This window comes from Acanthochromis polyacanthus, chromosome 1, assembly GCF_021347895.1.
Source record: "Acanthochromis polyacanthus isolate Apoly-LR-REF ecotype Palm Island chromosome 1, KAUST_Apoly_ChrSc, whole genome shotgun sequence".
Taxonomy (NCBI): domain Eukaryota; kingdom Metazoa; phylum Chordata; class Actinopteri; family Pomacentridae; genus Acanthochromis; species Acanthochromis polyacanthus.
The window spans coordinates 50,128,441-50,143,799 of NC_067113.1; the positions used below are offsets into that span (position 1 = coordinate 50,128,441).

At 40.6% G+C, this 15,359-nt stretch overlaps 1 protein-coding gene across 3 annotated transcripts in view; it reads left to right on the plus strand.

Annotated features, from left to right (window-relative positions):
- Positions 1–15,359, plus strand: part of ptpn12 (protein tyrosine phosphatase non-receptor type 12) — a 66,971-nt gene continuing 51,612 nt past the window's right edge. For 2 of the 3 annotated variants that reach the window (XM_051948928.1, XM_051948918.1), the window contains exon 1: positions 1–603. In XM_051948928.1, the coding sequence (XP_051804888.1) occupies positions 502–603 (102 nt within the window). In that variant the 5' untranslated portion in view covers positions 1–501. The remainder of the gene's footprint in view (positions 604–15,359) is intronic. The other variant, XM_022210748.2, reaches the window with a different exon arrangement.

Consider the following 15,359-nt stretch of genomic DNA (forward strand, 5'->3'; position numbering starts at 1 on the left):
CCCAGTCCGGATGTTCCCCAGTAGCGAATAACGAGCAGCAGTGTGTGAATGTGGCAGCCGAGGTAGACAGGGAGGGGTAGATAGACTGACCACACCGGGCTTTTTGTCCTTTTTCTTTATTTTTCTTTTCTTGCGGAACCGAGTGTTTACAGTTTACATCCCGTCGCGGTTGTAAACTTGTTTGTGGGGCAGAAAACCGGGCCGCCGCCGCTTTTCTCCGGGACTAACCGCTGTCGTTGTGAAAACAGTCCAGAAGAAAGAAGGGAGAGGGAGAAACAACATGGGGCGATAATAAAAAAAAAAAGGTGTTGTGTTGTGAGCCGACGATGACTCTCTGGGAGGACCCGTGAAGCTTATTTATTTTTATTTATTCCCCCCTCTTCCCTTCCCTTGTGTCCGCTTTTGTTTTATTTTAAAAATCTCTCCTCCCCTTGCTAGTTTGGGAGACAGTTTTGTTTTTTAAGGAAAAGGCACCGGGACACGTTACGAGAGGACCGAAGGATGGACCAAGCCGGCATCCTGAGAAAGTTTATCCAGGGGGTGAAGACCATGAGCGAGGGGGACGAGGAGAGGGGAGAGGACAACTTCGGCAGCGACTTTATGGTGGGTTAAAATTACCAGCTAGCCTCTTAAATTGTCTATTTATCTCATCAGCACCGCTATCTCTCTCTCAATCTCCACCTTTTCCTCCATACCGACTGACCCTCCATGTTCCACCCCTTCCCCGTCTCCCGGTTCACTGTATCCCCCAGGAGGTGAGGCAGGGGCGGCCACACTGCCCTCTTCCTTTTCCTCCCATTTCCAGGCTTTACATGGCGGCCTAGCATTGTCTCCCACACCACAGAACACCACCGACTCCTGCTTGTGTCAAATTAAAAATCAAAACAGGACACATTCACGTCTGCCTCCAGCCCTGGGCTAATTCCTTACTACCGGAGTAGCTTAGCTTGTAGCTAAAGTACAGCGTTATTGTGGCTGTAGCTGTTATCCAAATGGTTGTTGGGGTACACTGTAATGAGTCATTGTTCACATCCCCAAAACTGAGCCTAATTGCACGTATGATCTCCTATGGCGTCCCTGTTCTCCTGCACATAGTTTTGTCATGGTGTAATGCTTGAAAGCTCTATTAAATATTTATTGGATGACTGCATTTACTTATTTGGTAAAGGTTTTTGGGTAGATATGTACTGCAGTGGAGGATGATGATGCAGCCCACATGCATTTAAGGTTTGCAAAATATTAGACGTTACAACATAATGCAATCAAATTCACCCCCAGTAAAGCAAGGACTTTAGTGTAGGGTTGTTGTACTAGATCACATAGGTGTTAGTGTGTTTCCTTTCTTATCCTACCTCTGCTTGTGATTATGTGAGGGACCTTTTGTTGGCATGTTTTGTTTGCTTTTTGATGAACACTGACCCGCAGTCATAGGTTTGCCCACACTACATCACTGGATGTTACTATTTTGCAATTCTTGACTCAAAATAGGACCTCTCCCAGGCTTGTGAAATAACTCAGATAGCCACAACAAGAATGGCACTTTTATAATAACATTTGTGTCATTAAGTGGCCCTTTAATGTCATAAATTTGATTCTGATGCGTTTGGAGATGTTATGGCTACATCAGGTTTCATTTATCGTCTGTATTTGCAACTCTGGAACTTCAAGTTATTATATGTAAAGTCACAGGTTAGCTAGTAGCAGCTTGTAGTGCACTAGGTTTGGGTTTTCTTTATAATTCATTATCTTTCAGGAAAATTAGGTTCTTTGATTAGTTTTACTGGATTGTTGTTTGATTTTTTGTGAGCAATGAAGGTAATCAGAGTGAGAATGGTTAACTTTTTCTCCTCTTGCCTACAGTTACAAACAAACACACACACACTCCTTACTTCCCTACTTCATGCAAGCTGCTTGCTGGAGCTTGCAACATTCTTTCTTGGCCCATTTCATAACATTTTGTTCTGGCTTTAAAAGTGGAACTTTGTCAACTCTTTGGCAAACTTTGGATCAAGGCTGCGTTTTTTGACAAGCCTCTCTTGCTGGAAATCAACAAATTCTGTAATAAGCAGGACTCTAGGACTGTTCCTGATTGTGTGCTGATGGCTTGTGCTGTGCTCTGAGTGTGAGCTCCAGAAAACAGGGAGTTGGAAGATGTTGCGCAAAAACTACCAGGGGCACTGGGCTGTGTTAGAGGAAGTGCTTTATGGACGGAGCAAAGGAGCGAGGACTAGTCCACTGTTGACTTATTTACAGACCATTTATTTCATAATGCATGTCATCATCAGAGATAAAGGAGAACTTTTACATGACAGACATTTAATTGGAGCATCAGTGCGTCTAGTGTAACTTATAATTGACCATATGTTAATGAATTTTTAATTGGCTCCTGGTTTCTCAACCGTAGTGTCTCCATGTAGAGTTAACAAGGCCAATCTTTTAGTACCGCCATACTTCTCATTCACAACTTTACACACATCCACACCTTGTCAACCTGCCTACTACAACCACAGTCCTCTGTTGGTGTACAAGCAATCTTCTCTTAAGTCTTGTTCTTGACATGAGAGTTTTTCCCAGCAAAATATCCCTCCAGTCTTTGTGGCTACTAAAAATGGCATGATTTTGATCAGAAACCCCCCTTTTTTTTCAAACTTAAAGGACACCACTGACTGCTTATTGTGCCTTGACTCTTGATTATTTGTGTGATGTCTGTTGTTCCCCTTGAATTTATTGCCATGAAATACCCTAATTCCCCTCTACAGTGAAACATATTTCCTGTTAGCCTTTAGGCTGTCATGTGTCTCCCCAGACAGTAATTTCACTATCTAACAGCTCTTAAAAACTTCACCATTTGTGCTAGTAACTGCATTAATTTGAGCTGGTTAATCACAGCAATCGCGCTATTTTTGTATCTGCTGAATGGAAGCTTTATGGCGTTCATGTCAGTGTGGCTTCAAGCAAAATTTTCTCACAGCTGCCAACATCGGCCTCTGAATGTTGAGTTCCACCTGAATTATTTAGCAAACACGCCAGCTTGCAGGTCAGAAAACTCGTCCTGATTGAGTACAGGTGGGCTGCGTGCCAGCGCACCAAGCACAATTAAAACTCGTCCGCCGCAGCCAACATCTAAGCAAGTGCTTCAGCTATTTGCTGTTTGTCTGTTGTACCAATTTCGAGGCTTGTGTGAAGCTTTCAATTGCCGGAGTCAAACTCACAATACCGCAAGCGCATGGGGTGTGCTCCTCTGCGCACTGACTCACCAGAACACCCTGACATAACACCCACTTTAACTGCCTATTGTTGTTTATATATAGAATGTGTTTTATAGGCATAATTACAGGCTCTGGTGGGGCAAGGAGTCAGAGATTATACGCTTTGTTCAAGCCTCTTTTTTGGCTGTTTGATGGAAAGAGGACACTTTAGATTTTTTTTCTACCTGGCACCTAAATGTGAGAAGTATCCTAGGATGTTTGACCCCATCAGAAAGATTCACGTGACCCATTTTGACTGTCGGAAATAGAATATTTTTGTTTGAGATTTAATTTCGGTGGCCTTCATATACAGTAGAGGCAAATTACAAGGTATGCACTGGGGCATATGTAAAAATTATGTCAGGACCTCCTATGAAGTGAGAAGGAAAACACGCTGAACGGAGATTTGATGTAAACTGGGCACATTTTTGGTCTGAATCCTGATGCTGTAATGCTTTGGAGAGCTAGATTACATGTTTCTATACCCTCAGAGACATAATGCATTGTAGCCAGGATGTGCCCATAATTTCTTCACCAGCTGTCTTCCTTTTTCTGGTGAATATGTGACAGATTTTGCGTTAAAGGTGAACGAAACAGCACTGCATGTTGGTGAATTCAAATGGCAGCCAGAAGATCAGTTGCTGTTCAAAAGATGTAGGTTCAGCTATGATATCCTGCAACGTGTCATCAGTGAAAGGTACACAGTATGATTATTTTAACCTTAATCTGGTGTGGTGGTGATGGGTTAATCCAAAAAATACAAATTGGATAAAAGGCAAAATATGTACTGTTGAGTCCTGGAGTCTGGCCCATGACGCAGGTTCTGCAAAACTGGTCCATCTGTGCAGTTGCTGGTTCCGCAAAACCGAACAATGGCAATCTTACTTGTTTCACAAGGGTGGTTATCAACTGGCTCCGTCAACCCACGACTTTCCAAACCAGCTATTAGTGCACTTATGTAAGAGTCAGATTTTTTTTTTTTAAAACAAATAGTCTGTTAGAGAAGCAACAATATGGACACATCGAGGGAATGGGATTTAAGATAAGAGAAAATATTTACCATGTGATGGAATTTGTTTTAAAAAGAGGAAAAAGTAAAATAATATGCAGTAAAGTAATATGATTCAATAGGAAAAAGGTGGCAACATTTTGACACATAGTTGAATACAAAAAAATGCAAAGCAAGTGGCCTGAAAAGTAAGAAAAAAATACATTAAAAGAAGAGAATGTTGAAGTATGAAAATCTTATGTAAGGATAAACTTGCATTTAAGGGAAACAATCTATAAATGTGCCATGTTTTAAAGCATAAATGTAAGTAATGTGTAAAATAGAGCAGAAAAATATTTGCTTTTGTAAGTCTGGAAAATATAGCCTGAGGTAAACTGCAAGCGGCCCGACTAGAAGTCAGTCCTAGATATCGCATGATGCTGGAAAGCTAGTCCGCTGTCCAGCTAAAGGCTCAGTAAAGAGTCCAGCATCACGACACACCACAGTGCATTTTGCAGGGCTTTGGCTTTGCAGTTTTTATGTGATCACCCCCTTGATAATGTGACTTTGTGTTTTTCCTTTGCTGCTAATATTTTGATCGTGATGAGTACATTACATTGGATTGGGTGTAAAATTATAACTGTCATAAATACAGCGGTGACAAAGTTTTACTGCTGACTCACATATCTGGCTGCATGAAACAAGTCTCACTGTTCTACGGGGAAAGCGCTCGCTGTTTGCTGTCTTGGAGACTGTATTTTGCACTCTAGTTTTGATGTGTCTGTGGGCAGAGAAAGGATTGCTTTCTCTGGTTTCTAGAGGCAGTGTTCTTTGTTACACCTCCTTTATTCATTATACGCAGTCATACACAAGGTATATATTGGAGTACAGTATGTGTCAGGGTATAGGGTTCAGTTCAAGGCCAAGATGATTGAACACACAGCTGTTGATAGGCATACAAGCTGAAAGGATTGAGCTTGTGACCTCTGTGTTATGGGAAACGTTCTATAAGTAGTGGGACAGCGTGCAGCCTGATAGAAACATTTAGTGAATGCTACATTCCAAAATAAATCACCATGTTGTATGCATGGATTTATGCAGGGTGGTCCCCCGTGGCAGTGGTTCTCCAAACAATACCAGTGTGCTAATGGCATGACCGAAGACAAGGAATTTAACTACTGAAATTTAATATGAAACATAACGGGCAGTTAAGCTGACTTGCCGTACTTTCGCAAAAAGAGGAAGAGTCATGATGTTATAGTTAGTGTTTGTTTATTTTCTGTCTGTCTGAAAGATTCCCAAAAACTGCCAAGCCAAACTGAATGAAACACGGTGGACAGGTGGAGTGTCGACAAAGGAAGTACACATTAAATTGTAGCGCAGATCTGGTTCACAACTGAACACAGAGCAGTTGTAATGTCATATATCATTAGAAAATCTTTACAACAACAAAAGTTTAATTTCAGTGACTACTTATTTTACATAAAAACCCCCACATTTAACCAGCTCATGCAATTTTCCAAGTGGCTACAGGTGTTACCAATACTGGAAAACATGGGGACTCTATGTAATATATGTTTTTAATTTGTTTCCCTCTCTGTCTCCTATCTGCTCTGTGTAAACACAACCTGCAGTTCAGCTGAAAAGTCCCAGAAGCTTTGTCAGGTGACTGTTGGTTGCCATTGTGCTGTCATAGTTACATTAAGGAGCGCTGATGTTTTTCTTTTTTCTGGTTAGAGCAAGTAGTTTTATTGGTGACAGAAAAAAATAGAGTGAAAAAGAATTATATATGCCTTTCAAGCTCGCCAACAAGTTTTGGGATGGAGTATTGGCTTTTATGTGGTGTCCAAATGATTGTAGTAGTTTGATGAAGTTTTCTTTGTGTGTCCTGCAGTAAGGAGGAGGCGGGTATCTAAGCAAAATACTTCACATTATCATGCAGTGCTAATTTCTGAGTTATTCAATCCAAAATGTGCCCACACCCGTTGCTTTTTTAGAGAATCAACTACAGGAGAGCTGAAGCAAGAGCTCACAAGGGGTGTGAGATCCGAGCAAAAGATCATCACGATATTTTGAGGTAGAATCACAATCCGTGGTTTGAGTCACAGCTGTTAACTCACAAATCTTTGCATCCTGTTTTCACTCTGATTTTATTCCGACCAGAAGTTGGGATTTGTGTCTCCTCCGTTTTTTTCTCAGGATGTTGGTCTGCTTGCTGCTGTTCTTTGTCTACCGCATTTCATTCTGTTCTCACAAGAAGTTACACCTCAGAGATGTAAAGTGTGTCCAATAAGCGGCATCCTAATTGTGTCACAATTAATAATGCTTTTGTTCAGCTCACATGGAGTTGAAATTTTTGGACTTTTTATTAGTTTATAATGTAAACTTTGTGATTTCCCTCAAAAGCACATTAAATTAAAATACAAATTAATAACATGCACAGTATAAGATTGTTATATCGCCCACTCTCACATTGTTCAGGTTGAATTCTCCTTTTTTTGTTGTGTAAACACAACTTTATTATCACGCTGCAAGAATAGATTTTTGACATTTGTGAATCATTAGAGAATAATAGACTGAAAGAATCATGTGAATCATTCCCCCCTACGCCTTTTGTTAAACATGCAGCTGAGAACACATTTTTGCAAGCGCATTGCAATTTCGATGCCTTCTCATGTGCCAAGTACCCTCGTGTGGCACATGAACGGCAGCCTGAGTATGAACAGTCTTTATAGATGTGTAAAAATTGTCAGCAAGAGGTTGAAGCTGGAAATGAGAAGCTGTTAAAGCAGCCTGACATAGAGACAGGAATCAAACCGCACGACGGGAAGCAAAATGAAGCACAGGTCTGTGTGATGTATTACCTGTGTCATCCGACAAGCTCTGATATTGTTTCACCAGCATGGGAACACTGGGCGCAGTATTGTAGTCTAGACAGGGTTTAGCCATAGAAGTTCAGTGTGTGTGTGTGTGTGTGTGTGTTTCTACCACACCTTTGTAAGCAGGTTACTCCCGACCAGCACATCAAAGAAAGCAAAAAAGTGCAAACACACATACTTCTCTAAAGTGTCCTGTTGAGCTGACATAAAACACTTGGAGGGAAGGCAAAAAGGAGATGTGACACTGCTAAACATGCTTGTGTGTATGCTCTTGTGGGCATGTGTGCAGTAACAATTTCCACTTCACCGGGGGGCTTCCCCTTATTTTACTGAGCTGTGTGTGCGCACATTTAGTGTAAGTTCTCAAGACCTTTTTGCCTTTGTGTCAACCCCTCGAACGGCAAACAGTTTTTGGTAATTTTTTGCTTACTTTGGCCTAATTTGTTATTTCAATATAAAGTCCTGCACCTCTAGAGAAGCAGTACAACAATGGCTAGCAGTGTTAAAAAGTTATAATGCCAATAATCATAAAAAGACAAAGAAAATTCTGTTAAAAAAATCAATCAGCATGTACCAAATTTTTCCAGGCCCACAGGTGTTACCAATACTGAAACACAATAGTGGCTCGACATACTGTATATAATCTTACTGCTTGCATTTTTAATTAGTTTAAACAGTCTGCAGTTCAACTGAAAAAACATGAATTTTGGTCACATACACAACCATTCTAAAGTTTGGGGCCGCTTAGAAAGGTTCTTATTGAAAGAAAAGCATTTTTTTTTCAATTAAGATAATATTAAATTAGTCATAAATCCCGTCTAGACATTGTTAGTGTGGTAAATGAGTCTTCTAGCTGGAAAAGGCTGATTTTTAATGGAACATCTCCATAGGGGTACAGAGGAACATTTCCAGCAACCATCACTCCTGTGTTCTAATGCTACATTGTGTTAGCTAATGGTGTTGAAAGGCTAATTGATGATTATGCTGTTATGCTAGCACATGAATCAAAGTGTGAGTTTTCATGGAAAACATGAAATTGTCTGGGTGACGCCAAACTTTTGACTGGTAGTGTAGCTGTTGGTTGCAGCAGAGGCAGCCAGGACTTCTTGGTTTCTTAAATGTTTTTGTTTTATCCAGAAACTTGTATAACAAACATCATAAATCAGTTTTAAATGAAACGTAGATAAAATCATATGATTTTGCTTAGATTTGGTTGTTTTTCCCACCGAAGCGGAATGTTGTGCTCGATTGATTCAAATATTCTTCCTGTTTTTACAGTTTCTTTCGATGATAAATGGTGGAATTTTGGCAATTTAAAAAAATCCTTTGCCTCTCAAACCTACCGGAGAGTTTTGAGGTTCAAAAGTTTTAACAAGCTACATGTATCCACATGAGCAGTAGGTTTGGGATGCGAGGTCTCCATTTGTGTGTGAGAACATGGTAGGGGTAGCCTAGCCGCGCTTGACCCAGCTCTTAAGACACAAGGGTGTAGGACCGCTCGACAGGGAGGGAGGCGGGCTAAAAGGTTGTCTTTCAAATCACTCTGCAGCAATTGGGTAGGTATACAACCAATCAGCGTAACGAATAGGCTGACGTAGTTCCTAGAGCGCCGGATTGTGGCTAAGTCCCATTAGCTTCCCAACCAGCGGAGCCAACTGGTATATTAAGGATTTGCCATATCTGGTTGGCGTAAGTCCAAATACGTCTTTCTTCTCAATAAAACACTTCAGTGCCGTTCTTTGTTTATCTTTCAAGTTGAATTTTAGCTTCAAATCTTTAAGGGCTGTGGCCAAAGCCGAGTCGAAAGAGAACTGTTTATTGTGCGCCGGTTGTTTCTGTCAGAATCGTCACGCCTCTGTCGTCACTTAGTTACGCCCGCCTTCTGACTCTACACTTCATGGTGATTCATCCGGCCAGTTTTAGGAGCATCCAACCTCGAGCCTTAAGGAGGGGAACTAGACTCACCCTGGCAGAGAATTAAATTCGTTGCCATGGCTTGTCTAGCGCGGCTAGGTTATGGTAGGGGAGGAGTGGAATGTTTTGTTTTTTTTGCAGACTTCATGAGAGTGATCTCTCTTTTGGTGAGATAATGTACCGCTCGTAGAGTGTATGGTATGCTAGGTTCTCATTTTCAAACTCATCAGTCAGGCTTGTTGAAAATGAGCTGGAGGGGCTCGGGTAAGCAGAATGCAGGCTGCTCATCTGTCAAGTTGACAGGTTTTTGTGATTGTTTTTCTACATAATGATGAATGATAAATGAAGAAAATAATGTTGAATTGTCTTTATCACATTTTAGTCCACATGAAGAGAAATGAGTAGGACCTGTTGTTGGGGGCCTGGTTTAGAGTGTTTTAGGGGTGCGCCACTGTGTGTTTTTCATGCTGTCTTGAAAGCTCTGATTGTCTACGATCTCACAGAGAATTTGTTGGGTTCCTCTCTATAATGTAATATAATTAAATATGAATTTGCGCTGACATGTAGTCACTGGGACTGAATGATGTAGGGAAATAATAAGTTGCGATTTGTCTGACCAATATCTGACCGCTGCAATTTAAAAAGTCAACACAGTTTGCAAAATTGTGACTGTCGCACAAGATGGATGGCATGAGTGTGTAAACTATTGACACGGATCTTCAACCTTGGGTCAGACGTGCTGCATGACATACACACGTGGACAAAATTGTTGGTACCCCTCAGTTAAAGAAGGAAAAACCCACAATTCTCACTGAAATCACTTGAAACTCACAAAAGTAACAATAAATAAAAATTTATTGAAAATTAAATAATCAAAAACAGCCATTACTTTTGAATTGTTGATTAACATAATTATTTAAAAAAACAAACTAATGAAACAGGCCTGGACAAAAATGATGGTACCTCTATAAAAGATTGAAAACTATTTGACCAGAGTGACATGATTAACTCAGGTGTGTCATTTAATTGACATCACAGGTGTTTCCAAACTCATAATCAGTCAGTCTGCCTATTTAAAGGGAGACAAGTAGTCACCCTGCTGTTTGGTGAAAAGGTGTGTACCACACTGAACATGGACAACAGAAAGCGAAGGAGAGAATTGTCCCAGGACAGCCGAAAAAAAATGATAGACAAACATCTTAAAGGTAAAGGCTATAAGACCATCTCTAAACAGCTTGAAGTTCCTGTGACAACAGTGGCTCATATTATTCAGAAGTTCAAGACCCACGGGACAGTAGCCAACCTCCCTGGACGTGGCCGCAAGAGGAAAATTGATGACAAATTGAAGAGACGGATCGTTGGAATTGTATCCAAAGAGCCCAGAGCAACCTCCAAAGAAATTAAAGGTGAACTCCAAGGCCAAGGTACATCAGTGTCAGATCGCACCATTCGTCGTTGTTTGAGCCAAAGTGGACTTCATGGGAGACGACCAAGGAGGACACCACTGCTGAAAAAAACTCATAAAAAAGCCAGACTGGAATTTGCAAAAATGCATGTTGACAAGCCACAAAGCTTCTGGGAGAATGTCCTTTGGACAGATGAGACCAAACTGGAGCTTTTTGGTAAGGCACATCAACTCTATGTTCATAGACTGAAAAACCAAGCATACGAAGAAAAGAACACTGTCCCTACGGTGAAACATGGAGGAGGCTCAGTAATGTTTTGGGGCTGCTTTGCTGCATCTGGCACAGGGTGTCTTGAAAGTGTGCAAGGTACGATGAAATCTGAAGACTATCAAGGCATTCTGGAGAGAAATGTGCTGCCTAGTGTCAGAAAGCTTGGTCTCAGTCGCAGGTCATGGGTCTTCCAACAGGACAACGATCCAAGACACACAGCCAAAAACACCCAAGAATGGCTGAGAGAAAAGCGTTGGACTATTCTAAAGTGGCCTTCTATGAGCCCAGATCTGAATCCCATTGAACATATGTGGAAGGAGCTGAAACATGCCATTTGGAGAAGACACCCATCAAACCTGAGACAACTGGAGCTGTTTGCTCATGAGGAGTGGGCCAAAATACCTGTTGACAGCTGCAGAACGCTCATTGACAAATACAGAAATCGTTTAATTGCAGTGATTGCCTCAAAAGGTTGTGCAACAAAATATTAAGTTATGGGTACCATCATTTTTGTCCAGCCCTATTTCATTAGTTTGTTTTTTTCAATAATTATGTTAATCAACAATTCAAAAGTGATGGCTGATTTTGATTATTTAATTTTCAATAAATTTTTATTTATTGTTACTTTTGTGAGTTTCAAGTGATTTCAGTGAGAATTGTGGGTTTTTCCTTCTTTAACTGAGGGGTACCAACAATTTTGTCCACGTGTGTATATTGCAGCCCTTGCAGTTTTCTAATTGCATTGCTTTAGATTGTGATTTTGATTTAACATCCATTAACTGTTCATCCCTTGTCGGCATTATTGGAGTGAATTGTGTCACTACCCAGTGCGAGTTCTGCATGTGTTGTCTATGGTACATAAATTTTGCCAGCTGTAGTGGATTATATTAAAGCATAGGTCACCTTCTCGCTCTGTGAGGATATACACAAATTCACTGTTGATCTTCTGAACACAGAAGATCTAGAGGAATACTGGAGATACCTAAATTATTAAATAATAAAAGTGGGTTTCAGACATGTAATATTGTCAGTTAGCTCGTCTCAAAAACATATCAAGCAACAATTAAAAGCTGATTGCTGTAAAAGATCCACTGAGCAGAGTAGTCCTGGTGTCTTTTTTGTACTGTTTCCTGTTTTAATCTGAGCTGCACGAATATCAAGCCAAGCTACTTTTTGTGAAGTGTTTGGAGATAGCTTTTTCATCGCCTGCTAAGACTAGTGGCACGTTATTTTTCTTGGTGGTTATAGCTGGTAAAAGCTGCTTTGATGGTTGCCTTCGCTGGCTAAAGAAATGAGAAGCCTGGTGCGTCTGTGCTTTTATTAGCTTGTTTGTGTGCGTGGGTGCAGTAGGGTACACTACAGGGGTCGGCTGCTGTTTTTGCGAGAATGTGTGTGGCAACTGCTGTCAGGCCGCCTCGTGTTACTTCAGCGAGAAGCAAGACTTCCCAATTTCTTCTGGTGTCACAAGCCTCCCTCGTTCTCACCCACCCCTTCCCACGGCTTAACCCAGAAACCAGCCCTTTGCCTCTAAGCCGGGTGTTTCTCAGAAGGGACGCAACATTTCCGCTCTAACGTCAGTGTGCGTGCGTGCGGCTTCTCAGGATGAAAGCTAGCTGACCCACCAACAAGGCAGAAGAACTTAATTGATCAAGATAAGCAGACCACACACTCAAACACTCAGGAAATTATGCAGTAATGCCCTGTGTGTGTCATGCACGACTTATGTGAAAGGAAACGGATTCATGGAGGAGTCATATCGTCCACGGGAAATCACATACATTAACTCACCTGTACTCACTCTCGACAACGCATTATCCTGCTGAGGTGCCCTTGGTCCCTCACACGGAAGAAAAGAATCTCTTACTGTCATATTATTTTACGCCGTGACTGAATAACTGAATACTAAATGAAAGCACAGAAACACAAGTTGTATAAAATCACACAGAATGTCACCGGTTTGACCTTTAATAACGACGGTGACTAGCAGAGCAGAAAAGTGATGATTACATGCACACAAACGCAAAGCACACACTAAACGCACAATGAACCCCTGTCCCAGATGATTGGGATTATATGAGGTTCGTCCACATCTGCTTCCTGCTGCAGGCCTGGATCCAGAGTGTGGAAATGACCACTAAGCTAATAAATGTCAACTCTGTTTGCTCAAGTGTTACGCCACAGTCGACGATTTTAATGAAAATCAAAATTTGTCATAGTACTTAATACGTCCGTGAATTATACGTTACGTTTTAGATTTTTGATGCTGCCTATCTTTCAGATTTAGAAAACAAAATACATGAGACAGAGGCGAGGTCATGCTGTGAAAATGATGTCATTCTGATCTTCACAGGACAAATCACATGGCGGTCAGCTGCAGAAAAGTACAACTGAAGCTGGTCTGTCTTGTCCGAGAACACTTAATGAATTCAATTAATTTCTTGGACGTTTTTACATAACATTTTGAATCTTTACCAGGATGCTTCTTTTTGCTTTTCCTTCTTCCTGTCGCTATGGTTGGCCACTGCTCGGAAATTTCTTAATTTAGAAAGGCATCTCTTCTCTGGAACGGGAGATTTTGTGACGCTAGCCATGTGTTTTTCATGCATCGTGACTTATTTGCCAACTTTTTACACTTGAGGCTTAATTTTTGTGTCATTTAGATTTTTTTAAAGTCTTAGGATTGTTTTTTTTGTCCAAATCAACCCATTGAGACCAGAGTTAACATATCAAGCATGTAGTTCAGGGTGACATCCTTGATTTTAGTTGATATCCATAATTATTTAGAACTTCTACTGACTTATTTTTCAAAAAAACCCAACAGAAAATAAGACTTAATTTGAATTTAACCCCGGTGAGCTATTAATCGATGTCTTCAGGTAATAATTTTAATGTTAACACTGCAATGAAAAACACACAAATACATACGTTTATGCTCAAAAATGAAAAAAAAACAAGGATAAAGGAATAATCTCCACTTTATCCACATTAAATGGCAAAAACCCAGCAGCATGTGGAGCGTAATTTATCTCAATGCATTTCACACAGGAAGGTGCAAACTTTACAAATTTTATACAGAAAAAACCAACAAAGTTTTCAGTAAAATAGATTACAGTAGAACTTATTGCTGTTGGAAGATCACCCAGGCCTACATGTATCCCTCACATATGTTTGGAGGACACTTTAGGTTTAAATGAGTTAAAATATTTTACTGATATATTTGTAATCATTTTAGATATTTTTAGGATTTTTTTGGAAGATTTTTACTAATTTTTTTGAAAGTATTTACAAGAATTTCTTGCCAAATTTGGGGGATTTTTTAAAAATCCAACTTTTAAGGGAAACCTTTAAGGAAACATTGGATTTTTCTCCCTAAAAGTTTTGCAAATTTTCAGAAATTTGGGGAATTTTTTGGCTGAATTTTTGGATTTTTTTCCGACAAGGAAACAATATTTTTTAGTGCCTGTAAATGAGGAAAACAGGAGGGTTAATATTCCCCTTCCCTCAGTTTTACTTAAGACTCATTCATCTCTCTGACTCTCACTCCGTCTCTTTTCTTTCTGCTTCCTTCTGCTTTTTAAAATTTGCATTGTCCACTTTGTTTTGTCTTTTGACATCATGAAACCACAGTGACTCATTAGTCAAAGGAAGCAGTGTGAGTCTCAGTCTACTGTACGCTGCACGTGCACGGTTCACATGTGAGGTCCCAAAGGAAATGGGCACCCAGAAGTGACTTTGGTTTGAAATGGCTGGTTGCACCGAGTCCTCTCAGTTCGGCCCAGGTGTTTCCCGCTCTCAGGGTGCGGGAATAACGCCGACAATGAAATGCAGTCATAACCACATATACCGACTCAGGTTTGAGATAACTGCATTATAGAGTAGCTGCTTATAGAATTTGGTGAATAAATAAATGTTCGCTTTTGTTCCAGAGATTCCTGTTTGTAGTGTTACTTCTTCCTCGATGCCCTGTGACTCCTCGCGTCTTTGTCTTGTGTAACAGCATGTTGTGATCTTGCCAGACGGTTAAGATTGAAAATGAAAGAGTGACAGACAGAGAGACAGAGAGGCCTGATGGCTAATGAAGGAAATCACATTCTGCTTTGTGCCAGTGAATGACAGGCTGTTAAACCCCTGAGTGTTTGTTTGTGTGTGTGAGTGAATGTTCTTGCCCACTCATGCTATCAGTGCTCCACTGACCTACATTAGCCGGTAGCCGTTAAGTGGAAATGACTGCACAGTGCAACGGCCTGTGTGTGTGTTTGTGCTTGCATGTGTGTACACAACCTGGCAGCTCATACTAGTGTGTGACATTATCTTTGTCAAGATCTTTGGCTAATGACGAGGCTTCACACACCAGATCCGGACCCCTGACTCATGCCAGCAATCAGGGTGTGGTGATGTTATTTCCTAAGTTAATGAGTGGCATTTTTAGGCTCTGCATGAGTGTAAAGCCAACAGTAGACACATGACATGGTGACCTGTTCTCTAAAAACCGTTGTCTTTCTTTAGTTACCCAAAAGACTTAATTGTAATTTGATTTTTGGAAAGAGTTAGATGAATATATTGACGATATTCTAACATCTGTACATCTAGTAAATATGAGGTATGGGGCAGTTAACAGTTGTTTTACCTCTGATTAATTTGATGCTTATTTTCT